The sequence below is a fragment of the Gasterosteus aculeatus genome, chromosome 3 (assembly GCF_964276395.1).
Source record: "Gasterosteus aculeatus chromosome 3, fGasAcu3.hap1.1, whole genome shotgun sequence".
Lineage (NCBI taxonomy): Eukaryota > Metazoa > Chordata > Actinopteri > Perciformes > Gasterosteidae > Gasterosteus > Gasterosteus aculeatus.
This window is the reverse complement of record NC_135690.1, coordinates 406,299-426,593: the sequence shown is the minus strand read 5'-3', so window position 1 is coordinate 426,593 and position 20,295 is coordinate 406,299. Positions and strand designations below refer to the sequence as shown.

The window sequence follows — 20,295 nt, the reverse complement described above, 5'->3', positions numbered from 1 at the left end:
GTGTCTGGGGTTTTTTTCTGCTCAAAGCACAATTCCATATCTTAATGAGGTTGTGTTACAAACACACAACCTGAATGCAGAATACTGGTATATGCACAAATAACTTACCAATGTAGGAAAACTATTTCATTGACAGTGAAAATTAAGTACAGTATCTGAGTGTCAAACACAACCAGGTGTATTGGCACATTTAAGGACAAGGTAAAACATTTTGTTTTTTGAAGTTTAAAATAACCCTTTTCAACAATAGCTTAAAAACCCAGATGATTAAACCATCACGCTTTATGAGCAATAACATTTGTCTGAGTGCTCTTGCTTTTGGTTGATTTGTCTTGATTTCGGCTGCGCACTTACATCCGTCTGTACGGTACTGAAGCGACGCGTTGCCACGGCAACTCACGTTTGTTCGTCCACACTTCCGTATCGGGAAGAAAACTGCAAATAGATAAAAAGCTGCGTGAAATAAAAACTCTAAAGCGATCCGTCAACAGACTATTACAACGAAAACAGTCGTGTAGCGAAGCCGTTATTACCGGGACCGTCTGCCACCGAACGACCGCAGCGGCGCTGATGGAAGCCCCGCGGGAGGAGGAGACCCCCGCCGGAGCCGTGGCCGGGATGGAGGGGCTCGACCTCGGAGGGGAGTTGAAAGCATCCCACGAAGCGCTCACGTTCCTGTCCAGTATTGGTGAGTTTGGTATAACGCACGGGACGGGGGGAGGAAGGGGGGACGGGGGGACGAAGGGGGGACAGGGGCGTCGTGAGACAGGAGGTGCGAGTAGTGGCAGCACCTGGTTTTGGCATCTCCGGTCGCCTCAGACGGTTTTATGGAATAACATTATTATTGTAGCAGCGAGCCATAAAATACAGTAGAAATTACCCAGTGAGCATTTTTTGGTTGAAAAGACGTCTATGTTCAGACAACATTTCAACGTGATCGTTTTAATACAGTAATATTTCATCTTCTCTTGTGTGCTTTATCATTATTTATATATGTCCACATTGGTAAGTTTACCACCGATATTATAAATCACGTTGAAACGTCTATACGTGAACGTCTTTTCAATGTTAACAAATAGACGTTGAAAAAACGTTCACTTTTGAACCATTTTGCAAGGCCAGAGACGTCTTTTCAACCAAAAAATGCTCACTGGGACTTTTTAGCCGGTTGAAAAGCCGTTGAAATGAGGTCTTAGACGTTCAGACCTCATTCCAACCAGATTTCAACGTTACGTCTTGTGCTCACTGGGTTTGAGTACTTTAAACCTTTTCCATTTTGCCCCCCCCCCTCCCAGAGCCTGCAGAGCTGCTGAAGTGTGTGTTCCCAGACTCTCTGGTGAGCGTGTCAGCGGGGGGCCGTGACCTGGGGAAGTTCAGTGTGACGGTGGAGTTCGCCCAAAGGGTCCAGCAGCCATGTCTGCTCCTGCACGCCCAGAGCCAGGGAACCATCGACGACTCCCCCTGTGGAACTGCAGTGACGGGTGAGGGGAGCAACGGGAGAGCCCTCCCCCCCCCCTCCCCCTCCCCCTCATGGTGTTGTCTGTTTGCACATGTCACACATACCTTTTTCTTCACGTCCTTTATTGTTGTCCACTTAAGCCTACCTAACCAGGGAGCTGGAGGTGCTGGAGGAAGACTACCATGAGTATGTCAAGGTGAGTCATCGTGGCACCTGACTGACTTTGACATCTGTCACTTTTTGCTTTGTTTTCATTTATACGCTTTGAATCCCCTTTTCAGCTCGATGGTCACAGTTTGGACAAGAGGTGTCACATGGTGCAGCATGACGGACGGATGCTGATCGATAAGGTTATCACTGTAGGAGAGGTGAGAGTTGGCTGGGCATCAACTGTCATTGACAAAACAACGTCAGCCCTCTAAACAATTCGAGGTGCCGAATGCTAACATGAGGACCGTTTCTATTGAAAATGCCGACATCTTGATGAGCGAGCAAAGTACCTGCAGCATTTTGTTCTGATTCAAATATTTAAAAAAATATTGTCTCCAAACTGTTTTAAGCAAACATTTGCCGTTAGAGATGTCAACAAAATTGCTGTTGTGGAATTATTGTCAGTGCAAATCTTTGTGTGTACGCAGGAGACAACAATGGAGAGTGTCTCTTATCCCATGTCTGTCCTAAACGGACTCGTCACCGAAGGGTCCAACTTTCTGCTTATGCGCCTGTTTGCTGTTGGGAGGAAGGTGCCTGAGCACATGACCGCGATCTCCTTTGACCCGGGATTACACATCCAACACACCACCTTCGTAAGTGATGATGTCAATTTGACTCACCAATGTCGTGGAAAATAAGTTCAGACCGGACCAGTTGATGAAGTCTAATCTAGTGCTGCCCAACTCTGCTCTTTTGCTATACTTAATGTCTATTGTCGTCCTGATGGTCTACGAAGAACGCACATCAGGGAGAGATGAAGTCAAGTTCATTTATTCTGTGATGATTTAAACTCCTCTTGGTGACTCTGTGTCTTGTTTGAACGGTGAACTCTGATCATGTGTTCCTCTGAGGTCAGAGCGCGCTGGGTCTGAAGCAGCTGGAGGTTGGGGATGACACCGTGGAGGTTTTTGGGGTGGAGAGGACTGTTCACTCTTTGGAAGACGGTCCCACTACCTGGCAGTGCTACTTTCTAGCGGATGGGTAAGCTCAATGACTCCACACTCTTAAACTGGTCAGACAGTCGCCCTGCAGTGTCTGCATGGCATACTGTACAGCCACCAGTTCAATACAACGGCATCCTTGATTTTCATGAATTTAACTATTTGTAAGTCTCCTTTTTATCAAAACAACGTATAGTTATTTGACTTTGAGAAGTGGATGCTCTCTCATTAGGCACATGGCCAGCAGAGTGCAGGTGGGATCACCAGTTTCTATGAGGCTTCTGCAGCTGCAATCACAGCTAGAAACAGGTAGGTAACACACACTGATCACACCCCCTAAAAACATTTTCTTATGAAACACAGTCAGTCACAATGTCCGTGTGTTAGGTTTTGAGAAGATCCCTCTGGTTTGGGAAGAAGACATGCAGATGCGCTCCAGGTTTCTGGACAGAAAGGTAACCAATAATGTTCTTAGGCTATAAAGAGTTTTATTCAGCCGGTCTGAAGAATAAGGTTTCCCCCTTAGTCCAGCACGTATCCCCTCATCATCTCATCTTATACATCACAGAGGTAGAGAGTGTGAATGTGCCATGATGTCTCGTTGGGCAGGAGGAGCTGAAGGCGGACCACGCCTCGTACCTGAGATGTCATCCAGAGTTCCGGGCCCTCACAGCTGACTTCCTGCAGTCTCTGCTTTTGAAAAAACCAGATGACGTCTTTAAGTTTTCCAGAGAGTACTTTTGCTCCCAGCCGTCTTCTAGTAACAAGCCTGAAAGGCCCCCTCACTCTGAAAGGACGGCCCTGACTCCACCACCCAAATAAAAAGCATCTCAGTTTATTTATGCTTTCAACTTCAGTTATATCTTTATATCTCTATTTTTCCTTACAAAATACATGGATAGCAGTAGCCTATAGTATACAACTTGGGGAGGAATAATTACTTTAAAACCCAATACTTCAACGTAGCTGTGTGATCTTGCAAAAAGAAACCTTCTGTGATCTGAATAAAGTGGTCTGTTCAAACAGTCTGGGACGTTTCTGTTATGTGTTGTTAAAGAGAAGTCAAGACACGTCTGTTAATTGGTTTAAAAGTCACATTAGCAAAAAACCTGTTCGTCTTCAAAAGTGAAAAATTCTAAAGAAAGTGAAAAGTGACGTAGTTGGAAAGTCAATGGAACCCTCGCGAAAAACAGCAGAGCTTTTCTTTTGAAGGTTTTAACCGGAAGCGGAAAAGGCACTTCTTCTTCTCCAGAAAGTGAAACCAGTTCGGCGTTTGAACGACACAAAAACAACTGTAAGTGTTTATTTGTGAATACTTTGCTGCCACAAAGTGTATTTATTACCGAATTACAGAAGCGCTTCTCGGACACAAACTGGCAGCGATACGTTTTAACGTAACGTTAATATAAATATATATATATATATATATATATATATATATAAAGTAAACGATAACTTAACGTTAGCTAGCTCGTACTGCCTGTACCTCTAAGCTAACCAGCTAACTTACTGTAAGTTATGTAAAGTACCTCGAATACCTCACAGCTCAGACTGTTGACTGTAATCAAATAATAACGTTGAACTAATTGGAGTTTACTTTATTGTTTTGGTTTCACCGATCAAAACTTTTTAAAACTCAAAACTGTCATTTTTTTGTTTGTTTTGCGGCAGATTCTTCTGTGACTTTTAGCACCAGTGAATAGAACACTAATTATTAGTGTGTTCTATTCACTCATATATATACTCATATTAGTGACTAATATGACCTGACCTGGTAATGATGATACACGACATCAAGCAGCACGAGATGACAAAGGGGTTTTCTAAAGACTAGCGAATAATACACCTCACAAGTGTAGGCAGTTTGAGCTTTATAAACAATCAGTACAATACAATATGTCTACAGTATTATTACTGATCCTTCTTATCATCCTGTCTTGTTTGTCCTCTCGTGCTTCAGCCCCCAGACACCTGGTCACTTTGCCTCCGTGCCGCGCTTCCTGTCTCTGATTCGGCCTCTGATAGCAGCACCTGTTGGGCGCTCTGAGTTGCAGCGCCGGGCCGTGCTGGTGGAACCGGGTCTGTGATGGACAGACTGAAGCTGTCTCGTATCGACGAGGACCTGGAGTCCTCTGAGGTGGCATCTCTCTGCTTCCTGTGTCGAGATGTCCTCGCGAGGAAACGTCTGGAGGGGGTGAACAATCACAGTTCTCAATCAACAATTCTGTTGTCTTCGCGCTTGTCTTCACACCCACGTCTGACAGTTTTTGTTCCATTTGTTTTCTTTAAAAGTTAGTGTTATGCAGCAGATACGCTTGTGTTGTGGTTGTTTTTGCGAACGTGTACAAAGCTGGATTCACATTACAGGCAAATGCAACCCAAACCCAATTTTCTTTATTCCTTTGCTCTCATGAAACTTATCTGATTTTCTTTGGTGTGGTGAAGTCAAATCAGATTTGTTTTCCTCAACAATTCGGGCTACTTTTATATGTCCATCACTGCTACAAACAACCTCAGTGGGTTTTTCAGGTTGTACTTTAATGTGCAAATCCCTCACCATGCAGGTTTGAATGTTAAAATGTGAGCAAGTGAGCGTCACATAACTGAGGAACATTTGAAGAAGGAGATATTATAGCCTTAATGGTGTTATTCAGTTCTCAGTACCAGCAACTCCACAACTGTACATTGGACTAATGAGCAGTTCCCAGTGTGTATGATGCTCAGATGTTAGGATATGAAATGCCGAGGCAAAAAGTTCTGATGTGGGCAAAAAATCTTATTTGAACATTAAGCCCTGTAAAGTGAATGTGGCCTTCTGGACAGCACTTCTTTCCCGTCGCTAATATTCTCATGTTTTCTTCGTCTTGTTTTTCTTCTCAAAAGTTTGTCTTTTTGTTTCCTGGTTGTTGTCATCCAGATCAATAATGCAAGAGACCTCTTTCTGAGACTGGAAGAAAACGGTCTGCTGGAGAACAACTCGTTCCTTTTTGAGCTCCTCCAAACTATTCGTCGAACAGATCTCCTCAACCTGCTGGAGTCAGACAGCAGCCCCCCAGAAGAAGCGGATGCAAACCCCATCCTGTCAGACTACAGGTACGTGTGTGAAGGCACGGAGAAACTCACTGTACGCTAGGGCTGGCAACCAATATTCTATATTTCAATATGAAAATTAATATTCGAATATAAAAAAAAACAAGGGAGGGAGAGGGAGAGATCTGCGGTCGTGGCAGTTAGTTAATTTACTTATTTTTGTGCAGGTAATATGTGGTAAATCGGTTTAAACTTAAATAAATTACCTATACGTCGTATTAATCTGTCCTGTTATTGACGTGTCCAAAGGCTTCTCGTTTCACTTCCTGGTTGTAAAGTCCTGCGTGTGTTGCAGAGCGATTCACCTCCAGAACAACAGGCGGAGTCACGTGTTTTGTTGAAGACGACCTGGAGAGTCACGTCTATTTATTTATTTATTTATTTATTGATCATAGACTTTATTGCCCCGTGCATCCACACTGCTGCTTTTCATCGCGGACACATTTGTCCCGGATTTTCCTCCACAACTTTGTTCCTCTCGACCAGCAAACCGGCGTTTGCGGCGATCTCCCTCCGTCCCTCCGAATCCAACCCGCTTCTAAACCCGCCAATGACGGCTTGTATAAGCGCTCATATTTACGCATTTATCCCAACAAAAGTTCTTAAATCTGCTCCGTTCTCTCGTAAACATTCTTCGTTTTAATAATGGCGGCATCGGGCTCTGAAAGCGGAAATGTGAGACTCCGTAAAGGACGTAGTTAGCGGACCAATCGCAGCCTGGTGTGCTGCGGGAGAAAAATGTCTCGACACACGCAAGGACGCAAGGAGGTGTGAAAAGCGACGCAATGGACACGCAAGGGACACGCAAACTAGGCTTAATGCGCAACCAGATATTCGAATATCTGTGTTTTTTTTAAAGCAAATATTCGAATGTTGTTTTTGAGATATTTTGAGAGCCCTGCTGTACGCCGGGAGCCCAATGCAACGTTATTCCCAGCGGTCTTTTGTGTCTTCCAGGGTGATGCTGTACAGAGTGGATCAAGACATAACTCGGGAAAATCTGAGCATGATGAAGTTTCTTTTGAGCTCTCAGCTGGGCAAAAGACAAATGGAGATGTGCAATGTGAGAACGCGCCCACTCACCCGCAGCTCTAGAAGCAATACTAACACGTACAGCTCACTCTGCTCAGAGTAAAAAATAGTAAAAAGTTCAATCTCTACTGTAATCTGTATACCTTTAGTAATCAACAACAGTGATATACTAAGTACAATAAAAAACTGTCTTGAGTGGAATGTTAAACTTACTCAAAACTTACAGACACTATTTGTTGTTCTCAACGTAACATGTCAGTGACCATCCAGCTTCTCGCACATCTCACCCTATATTGATACATGTAGATATAATATTAGATAAAACACTGAAACACACAGATAATCACACTATAACCGGAAGTCATTCCTAGTTGTGATGCACCTGCAAAGCCAACACACGCAGAAAGAAATAAGACAAGTCTCCTCTGTTAATTACAGACGGCACTGGACGTGTTTGCTGAAATGGAAAAGACTGGTTCATTGTCCCCTTCAAGTCTCCATGAGGTGCACGCAGCGGTGAAGCAATTTGATCAACAACTGGCATTGACAATACAGCGCTACATAGACAATAGAGGTACCGTGTGCACGCACACATGAGCACGTACAGATTTAAGTGTTTAAATGACTTTGAAACTCACAGAATGATCGTTTTCTCTTTAGAGGCAACACCCCGACCTCATCGGCCCATCCATCCCCAGGTGTGTGTACATCTGTGCTTGTGTAAAGTTAATACGATACTGAGCCAGTTTGAATGAAACTGTAACCCTGTTTTGCACCAACAGAGGGTCAGCAACACCTCTCAGCCAGTCGATGTGTCCATATCTGAAACTCAGTCCAACTGTGAGTCCCTCTTTCTCTTCATTACTCACCGACTTTCATTCATTTGAAGACACAGACATTAAATCACTGATTAGCCTTCCACCCCCCTCGCTGCTATAGACATTCACCCGTATGCTATTGTTTGTAATGATGCATAGATCTCTGTTTTGGTTCTTCAGATGAAGGAATGAACATTTGCTCCGATGCAGAACCAAATACAAAGCCATCTTCTCCTGACGATCATGTAACTATTTGCACAAACACAAATGTCTTTCTCAAATTGATCAGAAAGTACATCTTTATGAGTTGTCTACGATGCTGCGCTTGTGCCCCGTAGACCGAGTACTACGCTCTGATTCATAAACCACGTGGTTTGTGTGTGGTCATTAATAATGAGGACTTCCTGGGAACGCAGATGAAAAACCGAAAAGGCACCCAGGAGGATGAGAGTAGGTCTCCATGTACTGTTTTCATCTACGAGCTCCTTAGCAGCAGTAGAAGTTGATGCGTATTGTCATTTGATGATCGTGTAATACTAGATCATTTAAAAACTATTTGTCTCTCTTTTATACGACACAGAGGCTCTGTGCTCGTTGTTCTCCCGCCTTGGATTTACCATGTTGGTGCACAACAACTTGACTGCAGGAGCCATGAAACAGGAACTACAGAAGCTCGGCGCACGGAATTTTGTAAATGATGATGCATTGGTGAGCAGCCATCACACAGAGGAAGAGTTTGACAGTCATTTTCCATTTTAGGTACAAACTATTTTTTGAGTTAAATGAGAAGATCGACGTCACTCGTGGTAACGTATAAAAACATGTACGGCTACAGCCACCACTGAGAAATAGTCTGGCTAATAAACGTAGAACTCGTGGAGAGATTAAACATATTTATTGGTTAGGCTGATACGTCCCTTGGACAGGACCACGCTGGCTGTTTCCAAGCTTTGTGCTAACATAAGCTAACTAGTTAGCTGCTGGCTATGGAGTGTTTCTGCCAGACTTAAAAATGATTAACAATCTATAATCATGGGACATTGCCTCCCTTCTGCCGTAGTACATATAAGAACCTTTGAATGTTATTGCGGGCTGTGAGAAGATGTTAAACGCCTTTAAACTTAAACTGGGATGGTGGTCACGTCATTTGGCCGTTTGCAGAGTTTTGCCACTTAGACGGGTCCAGTCATGACAATTAGATTGGGAACTCTTAACACAAAACATGTGTGAACGCAGGTGGTGTGCGTGCTTTCCCATGGGGAGATGGAGTGTGTGTTTGGGACCGATGAGCAGCGGGTCAACATAACAGACCTGACCCGGCCCTTCACCAGCGAGGGGGCACCCACCTTGGCAGGGAAGCCCAAACTCTTCTTCATCCAAGCGTGTCAGGGAAGCAGATACCAGGGAGGATCCCTGCCGCACCCCTCCCTGCCGGGACAGGAGGAGGGGGTCCCACAGAGCCCCCTGGAGGAAGACGCTGGTCCTATAAAAGGCGAGACGGTTCCGTGGGAGGCCGACTTCCTGCTGGGGATGGCCACCGTGCCGCAGTGCAAGTCGTTTCGAAGCACAACCACGGGCTCCATCTACATTCAGGAGGTGTGCACTCAGCTGAAGAAGTCAGCAGAAAGGTGAGAGACTCGTATACAAGGAGGCCGACACATTTAGAGAGCCAACGGTGCTTGTAGTGGCGTTCTCCCAGATTAGGGGGGAATTCTGTCACGCTTCTGTGGGTGTGCTGCCAATAGTCACGACAATGTACTGATTCCTACTCACAATTTGAGCAAGGTTTACAGTTTGTAACGCGTTGGCTCTGTTTTCTGTGCAGTTCGGCGAATGATGATATCCTCACTGTGCTGACACGTGTGAACAGGGAGGTCAGCAAAGGAAAGTATTTAAACAGCAAACAAATGCCGCAGCCCAAGTACACTCTCACCAAGAAGCTGGTCCTCAAATACGTTTGAGCTGACCGGAGCCCAATGCACAGCGGAGAATGTGCCAATTCCACTGGTTTACCGGGTGTTTTTATCTCACTGTACAGAACAGCTGGTTTGATCAATTTGGATGTCAGTGTCTGTTTACTTATCTTGAATCAGGTTTCTCAGCAGTGTGGCATAAATAATGCTGCAAAAGCCACTCAGAGAAAATGTCCATTTTAAACGAATGTGATTATTATGATTTACAACAGCATTATTCTAGTGTTTGAGAAAAGTGTCATTTTAAGGGTGAATTAAATATATCTGCCCAAATGATAAACATTATTATTATTGATATTAGTGTTTTTATGATGTCATGAAAATGCAAAAAGACACAGCTACCAGTAAAAGTCCTCTCTTTACGTACATCCATCCATTAGCCATGTCATTACATCTTTATTGCAAATAGGAATGTGTGAATGTGAAGAATAAAACTCTAAAAGGAAGAAATAAATATGATTTAACTGAATGGAAATGCTGTTCATGAACTCAGTATTTAGTTGCATTGCACCTTTATTCAGTAACTCTTTTTTTTTAACATGTCTGACATATTATGGTGGTGAATGTTTCCTGACTGATGAGACGTGCCTGTTTAATATAGAAATGAGTCCGTTAAAAGGCCAAACCGTGAGCCCGTGTGGCACCGTGACGGCCCCGGGGCCACCGCCAGGGTATTTGTGGGTGTGTCTCTGTCTGTGGGTAACAGGGTGAGCTGAGGATATATATATATATATGACCCACCCCAATAGGGTCCTCACAGCGTATGGTCCCTTGGCTTGGCTATTGACCACCTCCCAAGGTTCCAATGCCTTAGAAGCATTTGTGCCTATGAGCAGGTCAATGCCAGAATCTATTTCATGAATCTTGACGTCCTTCAAGTAAGGCCATTGCATCAGGTCTTCTTGTCTGGGAATGTTGCGCTTGGAAACAGGCATGATCTTATGTGTAAATACATTGGGCAGTTGTATGAAATCAGTTTTGTCCAGACTTGATATCTCTAAACCTGGGATATGATGACTAGTCACAGGTTTCACCTGGTTCATTGTACGCAAAAGAATACTAGTCTTTTGTCCTGTTACATTCAGTCTTCTCATCAGGCTTTCGGTGCAGAAGGTGGCTGATCTTCCATGGTCCAAAAACGCATACGTCTGCAACACAGTGTGTCCCTTGGGGGTCTTAACTTGTACTGGAACAATAGAGAAGAGACAGGCTTCTTCACCGGCCCCAATATGCCCACATGTATGAGGTGAGAGAACAGCATTGCTCCCAATTGATTTTCCATCCAATTTTGTTTTCCTTCCTATGTCTCTTTATTCAATATGAAGTATTTCAGGATGATTTTTGTCGCAGAAGTCAAACGACTATCGCAGTCTTTGCTCATGTGTTCTACCTTCAAACAGCCAAAACAGACTCCCCTTTTCTTTAAGAAGTCGATTTTTCCCTGTGCATCTTTTTCCTGGTCTGTGGACACCGCACCAACGTGTGACCATCTCTCTCACAGAACAAACAGGAATTTTGAGGGTTAGTGATACATTTTTCATTCCACTTGTCATTTTTTCTTGTATTGGCATTTCCACAGGTGTTGCAGTAGTTGCAAAACTGCTTCCTCTTGGTCTCGGCCTCTCTCTTACTATGACATCCTGGATGTTCCCAAAAAGTGGATCCGACAATATCTTCACTTGTCTCTCCATGAAGTCTACCAAGCAAGAGAAACTAGCTCGACGTCCATGTTGTTCCTGGAGCTGACATGCCCTATTCCTCCACTTGTCTCTGAGCTTGTAAAGTTTCTGAATGATGTGATAGACATCACCTTGATTATGATCATTATATCCAGGTTGTGTTAGAGGAGTCATATCCTGAGCTCTAACAGATGGTCCATCAGCGCTTTCCTTTGGCTGAACAACCTGTTGCTGGGAAGAAGATTCTGTTCCCGTCCGCACATTCAGTCTGTTGCACTTAATCGGGTAAATAGGAGTTTGCATGTGGATTCTCTTTGACTGACCTTTTCCTTTGAACAGTTCCTTTTTCCAAATAAGAGTTCATCCCGTCTGACACTCTTGAGCTATTTCTTGATTCAAGTACATTGATTTTTGCATTGGTGGCTCCCAGTTCAGTCTCTAGTTCCAGTTGTTCTTCCTGCGCCTCCAGGTCATGCATTTTCTGCAGAGCGGCGACCCGTTCGGTGAGATGATGAAGAACTTGATTTATGGCTTGATTTGGGTTTTGACACATTAGAAATACTGTCATCCGGTCCAATGTCATCTGTGATTATATTTTCAGCAGTTGTATGCGTTGCATGCCATCCAAGCTCTGAAAACCACACATTTACATCCTGTATAAAACCATCCAAAGTTATCATCTTTTGTTGAAACCAGTGATTTTGCTTTTCAAGTTCATTTTCAGGCAATGGTAACTTCACCAATGACTCATGACTTCTTTTGGCATCATTACTGAGGTTGATTAATGTAACCAAGTTCGATTGCACTTCATTGGCATTCCCTTTTGATTTCATGAGCTCGTTCTGAAACTCCATTGACTTCTTAGCTTGCTTACATTTCAAGTTTCTTGCTTTCTGACAGTTTTCAATGAACATTTCCAAACCTTTATCAGTGTGTCTAGTAACCCTTTTTCCTCTTTCAGAATCCAATGCAACATCGCCATCTTGTGACCGAACGTCAGACTTGACTAAGGACACGTTTGTTCCGCTCTAAGTGATCCAGTAAACCGCACTGAAGGCAGAATGCGTCGAGCAGCTTATATTGTAGTGAGAGTCAACGAGATTCAGTGTTGCGGTTTCTGGTCCTATAGCTTTTCCAATAAAGCTTAGTGTTGCACGTACCTCCTCCGTGGTTCCTTGTTGTTTGGAGTTTCCAATCTCCTTCCATCAGCTCGCACAGGTAGAGGAGCACCAGACAGTTCTCACTTAATGTAGTGGCAATCTTAGGTTTGCTGCCCCTTCAGCGGTCTCGTTGTTGTTCTTTGCCATCAGGCACAGGTGGGAGTGATGTTTCGACGCAGACACACAAAAGATTTTCCAGCGATGATTGTGGTTGAGGTTTGTAATTTATTGCAGGCAATTGTATAAACAGACGGTTGAACGTGCTCCTATTGATGGTGGTCTGTTTTTGTGGTCTGGTGAGAACAGTCTGGTGCTCCCTACCTGTCCCCTCGCTTCCTGTCACCTACGTCCCTTATGTACACCGAGGTGCACCTAATCACCGCCACCTAGTGTCCAAAGTGTCAATATAAATACAGTCTAACAAACAAAATATACTTTGCCAACAACAACAACAACACATAATGGCCCCTACAGGGGTAATAGAAGAGTCCAACAGTGCCTGTGTGTAGCCCCATCGTTCTTGTGGCTAAAAAGGATGGATCTGTCCGGTTCTGAGTGGACTACTGCAGGGTGAATGAGTCGATGCCTACCCAATGCCCCGGGTCGACGAGCTCCTGGACCGGCTGGGCTCTGCACGTTTCTTTACGACACTGGATTTGACTAAAGGCTACTGGCAGATTCCTCTGTCGTCAGAGTCCAAGGAAGAAACGGCGTTCTCCACTCCGTATGGGTTACACCAATTTACCACGCTTCCCTTTGGCTTGTTTGATGCCCCGGCCACCTTCCAACGTCTCATGGATTGGGTGCTGCGTCCGCACGCTGCACATGCTGCCGCCTACTTGGATGATGTCATTATCCACAGCACCACCTGGGCGGGGCATGTGCGGCGGGTGGGCGCAGTGCTGGAGTCACTGAGACAGGCTGGGCTCACCGCCAACCCGGGGAAGTGTGCAGTTGGACGGATAGAGGTACGGTATTTGGGGTACCACTTTGGAGGCGGGCAGGTGCGCCCTCAGGTGGACAAGCTGGCAGCCATTGCGGCCTGCCCGGGGCCAAAGACAAAAAATGAGGTGAGGCGTTTTTTTGGGCCGGCGGGGTATTACAGGCAGTTCCATCCCCAGCTTTGCGGACCTCACCAGCCCCTTGACTGACCTGACCCGGAATGGTGCGTCAGATCCGGTCCAGTGGTCGGAGCAGGGCCAGCGGGCGTTTAAGAAGGTAAAACAGGTTCTCTGTGGGGTTTGGCTCAGCTGCAGAGGGGACGGAGAGGGGAGTGGCTCAGGGAACGGTGCCAGGTGGAAGCGTAATTGGCCTGAGGTGCAGGGAATCAAGAATTGTGTTTGTCCCTGTATTTTAGTGGTGGCGATCCGGCGAGAGAGAAGGAGAAACTCAGCCAGTCGAGGATGGTGTGCACTCCTCCTTCCGGGGCCCCCAAGGATCACCACATTACAGTAGGATGTAAATGACTGACTGATGACAGAGTAACCATGTGACCTGGGGCCTCATTTATAAACGCTGCGTACGCACAAAGAAGGCGTGCGCCGCTCTCTACGCAATAATTGGTATTTATAAAAAGCAAACTTGACGGAAAAATGTGCGGCCCTTCACGCAAGCTCGGACCCGTGCGTACGCACACAAACGGGTGAAATGAGAACCGTCGGCAAACGCAAGAAACACGCAAACGTGTGTGAAAGTGTGTAAAACTATACTGTTGTAAATGAAATGCCAATACTGCCTCATAAATAACACAAACACCCGTTTGATCTGCAGCGTAAAACAAACAGAAATACAAATGAACACATTTTCCAAAAGAAAAGTGAAATATGTTCTGCAATAATATCGGCATGTTATTAAATTCATCCTCAAAACACAGCTGTTGCTTGTCAGATGCAATCAGATGGACGGTAATAAAACGCCACGATGCGTCACAATGCGTAATGACGCTGATGGCTGATCTCGCGCTCTTAGGAGACGTGGCACATGGAAGGATTGGCGCTGTAGTGCAGCGCACCATCGGCCTGTTTAAGGGCAGATGGCTCGACTGCGCTGGAGGAGGTTGTTGTTTACTCCTGAGAAGGTGTTGTGGCAATCCACGGGTGTGGGCAAAAAGAATCTGCTGGGAGTCACGAGTGGTTGCACAAAAAAGGTTTGATTTATTTCTAAACGTCCAAACAAAAAGAAAAAAAAGCCAAAGTAAGTTCTTCCTCTTTGGAGGGTTTGGGTCCTTCGGTCCCGCTCGACGGTCCAGCACTCGATCTCCTCACTGCAGGGAAAACAGAAGAAAAGTCCTTAGGGGTTAACGCATATGTGTTAGCGCAGGCCTCGGCCTGACGTCAGCTCCTACTCACGTCTAGTTCTCCCTGGCTGTTGGAACGGTTGGTCCTTTATAGTGGGGCTCACCTTCATCAGCCTCATGAGCCGCAGCTGTGCCGCTCGTTGTCTCCCGGGGGGGGGGCGGGGCGTATCCCCTTTTAGTCACCTGACCTTGGTGCTGATTGGTGCTCCTAGGGACCTGCACCCGTGGGTTGCCACAACTCCCCCACCCCAGCAGAAAGCCGGGACCCCGCCGTCCCGCCCACATACAAACGTCCCGCCGGGACAGTGCATCCGCGTTAGCATGTTCCTTCCCTGGTCGGTGCTCCACCGTGAATTTATAGTCCTGGAGGGTCAGGAACCAGCGGGTGACCCTGGCGTTGGAGTCCTTTGCCTGCGCCATCCATTTCAGGGGGGCATGGTCGGTCACCAGGGTGAAACTCCGCCCCAGGAGGTAGTAGCGAAGCTTGTCCAGTGCCCATTTTATGGCGAGCGCCTCCTTCTCCACAGTAGAGTAAGCGCGTTCGTTTGGCAGAAACTTTCGGCTGATATACATCACCGGGTGCTCCTCTCCGTCTCGTACCTGAGATAGTACTGCGCCCAGTCCCACTTCCGACGCATCTGTGTGGACTAGGAATGGGAGCGAGAAGGCAGGCGTTACTAGCACCGGTTTGGTGCACAAAGCCTGTCGTAGGCACTCAAAGGCCCCGTTAGCTTCGGTGTTCCATTTGACCTTGTCCGGCCCCCGTTTTCTCGTCAGGTCATGCAAGGGGGCTGCCATAGTTGCGTAGCGGGGAATGAACCTCTGGTAATACCCCACCAAACCTAGGAATGATTTGACCTGGCGCTTGGTCTTGGGTCTTGGCCAGCTGAGAATGGCCTCTACCTTGGCATCCTGGGGTCGCACGTTGCCCCGTCCTATGCGGTAGCCCAGGTAAGAAGCTTCCTCTAGGCCCAGCCGGCACTTCTTTGGGTTTGCCGTGAGGCCTGCCCCGCGAAGGGCCCCCAGAACAGCTCTCAGTCGGCTCAGGTGAGTCTCCCAGTCGTCGCTGTGAATTACAATGTCATCGATATAGGCTGCGGCATACCCTTGGTGCGGCCGGAGAATCTTGTCCATTAACCGCTGGAATGTGGCGGGGGCTCCATGGACACCAAAAGGCAACACGGTGTACTGATATAGGCCTTCGGGGGTGGCGAAGGCCGTCTTCTCTCTGGCCCGAGTTGTCAGCGGCACCTGCCAGTAGCCTTTGGTGAGGTCCAAGGTGGAGATGAAACGGGCCGTTCCCAGCCGGTCTATCAGTTCATCCACCCTGGGCATAGGATAGGCATCGAACTGGGAGGCGTCATTGAGTCTACGAAAGTCATTGCAAAAACGGTAAGAGCCATCTGGCTTGGGCACCAGTACCACTGGGCTGGACCAGGCACTGTGGGACTCCTCAATGACCCCCAGCTGGAGCATTCTACTCACCTCCTGCCTGATGGCCTCTCTCCTCGCCTCGGGGACACGATACGGCTTCACCCGAACCGTTACTCCTGGCTCGGTCCTTATGTCATGGGTGGCCACGGCGGTCCTGCCCGGCAGGTCGGAGAAGACATCCAGGTGCTGCCACACTACCTCACGTAGGTCTTGCAGCTGACTCGGGCTGAGATGGTCTCCCATGGGCACATTCGGTAACGGGATCCGAGCGGTAAGGGCCGGGGTGGGTTGCGCCGGCGGTCCTGGAAGACTCTGCCATTTTTTAAGAAGGTTAACATGGTAGAGTTGTAGGGGCCTGCGCCGGCCAGGCTGACGTACCTGATAGTTGGCTTCATTGACCCGTGTCACCACCTCATAGGGTCCCTGCCACTTAGCCAGGAACTTGCAGTCTGCGCTGGGGACCAACACAAGAACACGTTCTCCTGGTTGGAAGGCACGTACCTGGGCACCCCGATTGTACACTCTGGCTTGGGCCTGCTGTGCCTGTTGCAGGTGTTCCCTCACTACTGGCCAGACTTGGGCCATCCGGGTCCTCATTTGGTCCACGTGCTCGATGATGGTGCGATGGGGTGAAGGCTGACTCTCCCAGGCTTCCTTAGCGATGTCTAAAAGTCCGCGGGGTCTTCTCCCGTACAGCAGCTCGAACGGGGAGAACCCTGTGGACGCCTGAGGCACTTCTCTTACCCCAAACAGAACGTAGGGTAGCAATTGGTCCCAGTTCTTCCCATCGGCCTCCATTACCTTCTTAAGCATCCGTTTTAGCGTCTGGTTGAACCGTTCTACCAGGCCGTCCGTTTGGGGGTGATAAACTGATGTTCGTAGTTGCTTCACCTGTAGCAGTCTTAACATTTCTTTTAAAACCCTTGACATGAAACAAGTGCCCTGGTCAGTGAGGATTTCCTTTGCTATTCCTACCCTACTGAACAATAAGAACAATTCTTTACCCACCGCTTTGGCGGTGGCAGCTCGCAGTGGTAGAGCTTCCGGGTATCTGGTTGCATAGTCTATGATCACTAGGATGTATCGATGACCCCTACTAGTTTTGGGCAGTGGACCTACAATGTCCATGGCAAGTCGCTCGAATGGTTCTTCGATAATTGGCAGGGGGATTAGCGGGTGCCTCACTGAGGGCCGGGGGGCCACTAGTTGGCACTCTGGGCAGCCGGCGCAATAATCCACGACTGCCCTTTTCATGCCGGGCCAGTAAAACCGGGTTTCTATCCTCTCCCGTGTCTTATCCATCCCTAGGTGAGCGCCCATAAGGTGGGAGTGGGCCAGATACAATACCTTACTGGTGTAGGGGCGAGGGACTACTAACTGTTCGACTGTCTGCCCTCCTTTCTGGCACATCCTATACAGCAATGAATTTTTTGTAACAAAGAAGGGGTAAGACAAGGCACTCACCGGGTCGATGGGCTGTCCGTCGTGGGCGAGCACCCGAGCCCAGGCGTGTTTCAGGGTGTCGTCTTCTTTCTGGGCTGTAGCAAACTGGCCCTTTCTGTTCCCCATCCCGTCCGCGACTAAGGGGAATTCTGAGAACTCCGTAAGGCTCCCGCCCTCCCCCCCTCTGGGGATTTGGGATCCCTCCGTAGCGGTGTCCGTATCGGGGGTTCGGCCCCCCGCCCGGTTGGAGCCTCCTGGTGCAGTCGAAGGCGAGGGGGGAAGGGGTCTTGCCTCTTCCGGGGGGCCCTCGTCGGACGAACCGGACGGGGCGTGGGCCGCACAGGCAGCCCTGGGTCTCCCGCGTCGGATGGGTCTTGGCTGGGAGGCCCTATCGTGCCCTCCCCTCGGTCGCAGACCCCAAAATCTCTCAAATGGGGCAGTCGCGTCCAATGATCATGGGGACCGGGAGGTCGGGAACCAGCCCAGCCCGTATGGAAAAAGATCCCCGGGGGGTACACACCTGGATCCATCTCGTTGGATATGCCTTGAGGTCCCCATGGACGCAGGTCACCTCGATGCGTGGCCCCTCTTCTCCTTCCGCCCACTCAGGGCGGATCAGGGTAACCACACTACCCGAATCTATCAGGGCTGAGGTGTCCTGGTTCCCGACCCGAACCGGCACAGTTGCGGCGCCGGGTATTGGGGGGGTCCAACAGGTAGTCATGAGGCACCTCCCTGGGCGGTGCTGTTCCTCCGTGCTGGCGGAGGGCATGGGCACATCGCCCGCAGGGCACTGCCGGGCAATATGTCCTAACTGGCCGCACGAAAAACATCTCCACTCAGACCTGTCGGGTGTTGGGCGCGGAGCGGTTCTCGGAGCCGGGCGAAGAAGGGTTGCTGATGGCCGGATCGGAGCCCGTCCCTCAAGGCCTCGGGGAGCAGGGCATGTCCCCGCCGTCATCTGCTGGCTGACCCGATGGTTCTCCAGTAGGTTAATCAGCTCGTCCACCGACGCGGGGTGGTTCTGGGCTGCCCATCGCTTGGCGTCGAGAGGCAGGGCCCGGATGCAGCGGTCCATAACGACGCGGTCGATGGCAGCTGGACCCTCCCCGGTCACCAACCAGCTACGGGTAAGCCTCCCCAGGCGCACCACCTGGCTCCGCACGGGACCCTGGGGGTCGTACACCCAATCGTGGACCCGCTGGGCGCGGCCGGCTAAATTGTGCCCATAGTGGGCCAGGATGGCCCCCTTCAGCGTTGGGTAGTCTGTAGCCTCCCTGGTCCCGAGGTCTTGGTACGCCCTCTGGGCGTCCCCTGTCAGAAAAGGCGCCAGAATGTGTGCCCACCTGTCTTCCGGCCAGCCTTCACGTTCTGCCGTTCGTTCGAAGACCTCAAGGAAGGCCTCCACATCGTCTCCGGGGGTCTGCTTTGTGAGTAGAGCTGTTGGGGACGCGTGAGGGGCCCTTGGGGTTAAGTTCTCAGCCAGCCGGTCGAATGTCCCCTGAAGGGCTGCCATGCTCTGCACCTGCTGCGCCTGGGCTTGGAGAAGCCTGGCCATCGCGGCCTCCATTGCTTCTCCCATAGTCTCCTGCTTTCGGGGTTACGGCGGTGGAACTAAAGAATCGCCCGCATCCTCCACCATATGTGGCAATCCACGGGTGTGGGCAAAAAGAATCTGCTGGGAGTCACGAGTGGTTGCACAAAAAAGGTTTGATTTATTTCTAAACGTCCAAACAAAAAGAAAAAAAAGCCAAAGTAAGTTCTTCCTCTTTGGAGGGTTTGGGTCCTTCGGTCCCGCTCGACGGTCCAGCACTCGATCTCCTCACTGCAGGGAAAACAGAAGAAAAGTCCTTAGGGGTTAACGCATATGTGTTAGCGCAGGCCTCGGCCTGACGTCAGCTCCTACTCACGTCTAGTTCTCCCTGGCTGTTGGAACGGTTGGTCCTTTATAGTGGGGCTCACCTTCATCAGCCTCATGAGCCGCAGCTGTGCCGCTCGTTGTCTCCCGGGGGGGGGGCGGGGCGTATCCCCTTTTAGTCACCTGACCTTGGTGCTGATTGGTGCTCCTAGGGACCTGCACCCGTGGGTTGCCACAGTGTGTAACATCGTGCTGCGTGTGCTGTGCTACATAATGTGGCACAGCTTCCAAACGCGCCTCGACCCCCTGACGCCGATGTTGGCCCAGACCCCCGATCCCCAATCACTGCCGCCAGTCTCTCATCAGGAGGGGACAGCTCCGGTGTCCCTTTCCCACCCGTGGAGACACACGTTGGCGATGGTGCGCTAAACGCTTATTTGCATCCACTTTGATGTCAGACCAGTTTTTCTTTATTTCGGCCGGTCCGAGGTCGTGAGGCTGCAGCGTTGCTCTGCAACCTTTTGCCACTCAGGTGCCTTTTTGGCTTTAGTAATGTCCACACTGTGTCCTCCAAAGAGCATTTGACTTCTCCTTCCCACCTCCCAATGATACGCAAGGTTTTATAAATGAGGCCCCAGAGACCTGCCTGGTTTTCACTTGCCATGATTTCCAGAGGGAGCAGACTTAATATTTCCGTGTTCCCACATTGTTTTGGAAGAATTATGAGCTATAAACTCCTCGGCTCTGCTGCAACCACTTCACAAACGTATGTTCACCATGCATCATTCTCAGTGCATATACAGCACTGTTATCTTATCTTCGACCCATATGGGAGCCTGTGGAGAGAAAGAGGGTTTTATTGCATGCCACCAAAGTATATGGTCTGACCCACTAATAAA

The 20,295-nt window shown here is 48.6% G+C and overlaps 3 protein-coding genes and 2 long non-coding RNA genes across 7 annotated transcripts; 4 read left to right on the top strand and 1 right to left on the bottom strand.

Moving 5' to 3' along the window:
• The first annotated feature begins 16 nt into the window (after nucleotides 1-16).
• Nucleotides 17-3,641, top strand: catip (ciliogenesis associated TTC17 interacting protein). 2 transcript variants are annotated; one of them, XM_040171863.2, is made up of 9 exons: nucleotides 17-688; nucleotides 1,296-1,481; nucleotides 1,600-1,655; nucleotides 1,741-1,827; nucleotides 2,098-2,265; nucleotides 2,529-2,653; nucleotides 2,846-2,922; nucleotides 3,001-3,068; nucleotides 3,223-3,641. In XM_040171863.2, the coding sequence occupies exons 1-9, from the start codon at nucleotides 571-573 to the stop codon at nucleotides 3,433-3,435; spliced, it is 1,098 nt and encodes a 365-aa protein (XP_040027797.2). In that variant the 5' UTR covers nucleotides 17-570; the 3' UTR covers nucleotides 3,436-3,641. The 2 variants fall into 2 exon arrangements, with proteins under 2 accessions (XP_040027797.2, XP_077954685.1); XM_078098559.1 differs by having other exon boundaries at nucleotides 392-688; nucleotides 3,182-3,641.
• A 243-nt stretch (nucleotides 3,642-3,884) lies between these two features.
• casp8 (caspase 8, apoptosis-related cysteine peptidase) lies at nucleotides 3,885-9,993 on the top strand. Its single transcript, NM_001267662.1, is given in 12 exon segments — nucleotides 3,885-3,907; nucleotides 4,574-4,807; nucleotides 5,531-5,706; nucleotides 6,661-6,766; nucleotides 7,174-7,309; nucleotides 7,396-7,433; nucleotides 7,518-7,575; nucleotides 7,734-7,798; nucleotides 7,892-8,003; nucleotides 8,134-8,261; nucleotides 8,790-9,181; nucleotides 9,379-9,993. Coding segments are annotated over 11 exon segments (1,455 nt in total). The 5' UTR covers nucleotides 3,885-3,907; nucleotides 4,574-4,699; the 3' UTR covers nucleotides 9,515-9,993.
• Nucleotides 9,994-11,355: 1,362 nt separating this feature from the next.
• LOC120816328 (uncharacterized) lies at nucleotides 11,356-12,364 on the top strand. Its single transcript, XR_013467037.1, has 2 exons — nucleotides 11,356-11,490; nucleotides 12,167-12,364. It is a non-coding gene; the product is annotated as an uncharacterized LOC120816328 (long non-coding RNA).
• Nucleotides 12,365-13,465: 1,101 nt separating this feature from the next.
• Nucleotides 13,466-13,908, top strand: LOC144405444 (uncharacterized). Its single transcript, XR_013467036.1, has 2 exons — nucleotides 13,466-13,583; nucleotides 13,723-13,908. It is a non-coding gene; the product is annotated as an uncharacterized LOC144405444 (long non-coding RNA).
• Nucleotides 13,909-14,495: 587 nt separating this feature from the next.
• On the bottom strand, nucleotides 14,496-17,792 carry LOC144405443 (uncharacterized). 2 transcript variants are annotated; one of them, XM_078098557.1, is made up of 3 exons: nucleotides 16,474-17,792; nucleotides 14,766-16,407; nucleotides 14,496-14,628 (listed from the first exon to the last, which is right to left on the bottom strand). In XM_078098557.1, the coding sequence occupies exons 1-3, from the start codon at nucleotides 17,662-17,664 to the stop codon at nucleotides 14,525-14,527; spliced, it is 2,937 nt and encodes a 978-aa protein (XP_077954683.1). In that variant the 5' UTR covers nucleotides 17,665-17,792; the 3' UTR covers nucleotides 14,496-14,524. The 2 variants fall into 2 exon arrangements, with proteins under 2 accessions (XP_077954683.1, XP_077954682.1); XM_078098556.1 differs by having other exon boundaries at nucleotides 14,714-17,792.
• Nucleotides 17,793-20,295: the final 2,503 nt, after the last annotated feature.